The sequence below is a fragment of the Stegastes partitus genome, unplaced genomic scaffold, assembly GCF_000690725.1.
Source record: "Stegastes partitus isolate 25-593 unplaced genomic scaffold, Stegastes_partitus-1.0.2 Scaffold418, whole genome shotgun sequence".
NCBI lineage: Eukaryota > Metazoa > Chordata > Actinopteri > Pomacentridae > Stegastes > Stegastes partitus.
Genome location: NW_007578149.1, coordinates 461,234 through 463,781, shown reverse-complemented (window position 1 = coordinate 463,781; position 2,548 = coordinate 461,234). Strand labels below are relative to the sequence as shown.

General features: G+C 46.3%; 1 protein-coding gene across 1 annotated transcript in view; it reads right to left on the bottom strand.

The window, feature by feature from the left end:
- Window positions 1-1,122: 1,122 nt before the first annotated feature.
- The window catches only part of flcn (folliculin), a 12,278-nt gene continuing 10,852 nt past the window's right edge, over window positions 1,123-2,548 (bottom strand). The window contains exons 11-12 of the mRNA XM_008285826.1: window positions 2,282-2,384; window positions 1,123-1,639 (exon numbers count right to left, since the gene is read on the bottom strand). Of these exons, the coding sequence (XP_008284048.1) occupies window positions 1,432-1,639; window positions 2,282-2,384 (311 nt within the window). The 3' untranslated portion in view covers window positions 1,123-1,431. The remainder of the gene's footprint in view (window positions 1,640-2,281; window positions 2,385-2,548) is intronic.

The following is a 2,548-nucleotide window of genomic DNA, read 5'->3' as shown; positions in this document are numbered from 1 at the left end:
TCCTCCTCCTCCTCCTCCCCCATCCGACCAAACCAGGGCTTAGTCATGCAGTTGGAGCGTATGTTTTTCATTTGGACTCTCCCCCACACCTCTGCGCCTCTCTGTCCCTCCGGAGTCAGTATCATCCTGTTTAATCATCACATGATCGGCGTTTTTCTAAATAAATCCGCCTCGCTCGCCAGAACCTGCAAGTCATTCCATGTGTGACAGCAGCTTTCTGGAGCTGCTGGGAGGCTTCACGTCACACATGTGGCCGCTGTCACCGTGCGGCCTGTTTGCTCAGCCAGGCAGGGACGAGGTTAATCACTGACCAACAGGGAGGAAGCACAAAGTTGTTGTGTGTCAAAAGACAAATTGTTCTTTTTGAACCGGAGCCAAGAGGACAGCTTTTCCCCAAAGTCCCATGTCTGCTGAGGGGAGAAAGGAAACTGGAGCCCCAGAGCTCCCAGAGGCATCATCAACTGGAAACCTCTTCACCTCCACTTTGCCTTTTAATGGCGGGTATAAATATCTGCAGCCTCCTGTTTCAAACACGGCTGTCGAGGGAAGTTTGCTGCAAATTATGTTTGTGCATCTACTGGAGAAAGTCGCCAAATGAAATCCAGATTTGATGCAGAGCAGCTATTACTCAACACTAACAATGCTGAGGAGAACATTCCTCCCAGAAGTAAAGCTACACTAAATCCAATATTTACCATTTGGACCAGAACACCACTTTGACCCTGTTTCTCTATTTTCCACAAAGTCACTGCATAGTTTAGAGAGAGAGGAAAAAAATCAACCTCCAATTTAAACAAAGCCGTATGTTGCTGAATTTTATTGACCAAAGTCTGCGAGCTTCAGCACCGGGCTCGGATAACAGTGGATCAGTGTGCGGACGGCTCGTTAAGGAGCCCAAATCCTGCTGATGTGGTCGCCGGGCTGCAGCGAGGCCTCGTTATGCAACCGGTTTGTACATTTCAGGACACCAGAAAACATAAAAAGTGTTGTCTTACACCACTCGGGGCTGGTTGGCCGACAGCCACTCGAACAAGTGAGGAGGAACGTTGATCTCCTCCTCCTCCTCCTCCTCCTCCTCCTCCATGCCGCCGACCGCCACAAGATGGAGCCAACAAAGAAGGCTGAAAGTTCACATTATTTATTTCTTTTTTTTTTTCAAACAAAGTGCTTTTTGTCATAAGTTAAACTTCACATGTCTGGACGTGTCCCTCTGACAGAATTCCCTTTGACCAACAGAAGCATCATCCAGACGTGTTCATCTGGATCAGAACCGGCACACAACAGAGTTCTCATTACAGTCATGGACGAGCAGAACCGCTGCTGTCGGGCTCCTCTTTCACTCAAAGTCCCAAAGCGGTGATGAAGAGATTCCTGCTCCTGCCTCGCCTCCTTCCAGCTCCTTCTGTCCTCCTCCTCCTCCTCCCGTCTTGGTCACTGGCTGGGGCTCCTCTCGCCTCCTCGCACCGCCGTCATCAGGTGACTCTTGTAGGTCTTGCTCAGTCCGGTCATCCAGTACTTGAGCAGCCGGACGTTGTCCTCCTCGCTGGGCCCGGTGGCCCCGAGCAGGGCCAGGACCTTCTGGGTGTCCTCCCGCCCTCGACCGTCCACTTTGGAGAACTTGAACAGCACTTTGACTTTACTGGAAGAGACAGAAGTCATGAGAAAACAAACGTCAGAGAAGAAGAATTAAACAGAAAGAACAGAGGAATACACTCATCCACGAGTTACCGGACACAGAGAGACTTGGAGATTTAGGAATCAAATAAAACTCAATTAAGACAAAGTTGTAGCCATAATTATGATGTAATGTACGATGTAATGACTCGGGAGGGAAACACGTAATGATTATTTTCACTGCTTTTCTGAGTTAATCGATCAGCTGTTTGGTCTCTAAAACGTCGGAAAATGTGGATCAGAGTTTCCTCAGATGTCTTGTTTTCTCCACAGATCTTCAGTTTACTGTCACAGACGAAGAAAGAAATCAGAAAATATTCACATTTAAGGAGCTGGAATCATAATTTAGACGGTTTAATACTAATCAATTAAGCTTTAGGTTGTTTTTAACTGGTAGTTGAACAAAAGACGTGTTTTTAAAGACACTTGGACACTTTTCCACCAGCCTGTGAGACAAAACGCTAAAAATAATCCACCAAAAAATCCGCTGATGCATGAACATGATGGTTGGTTCTCCTGAAGAGCTGTTAAAGGAGATACTCGTTATGTTCTGTCCCACTCGTGTAATTAGTGCTAAAGTCTGTTAATTAAAAGTAATGTTCCTCACTTCATCCACTCCTCCTTCAGACACAGCAGACAGTGAGACACGACGTCCACCGACAGGTTCTCGTTAGACAAAGCCACCTCCAGCTTGTTCAGTAACGTCGGACCTGGAACAAAAAGAAAAACATTCAATCGATTAACAATCTGGGCTGAAAAGGACATTTTCCTTAAAAATGACTCCATTCATCAGCCAGAAACTGTAAAAACACAAACATTTGTTAATTAAAATCCTGATGTTCCACATGTCTCATTAAAGGATCCTCCAAAAAAA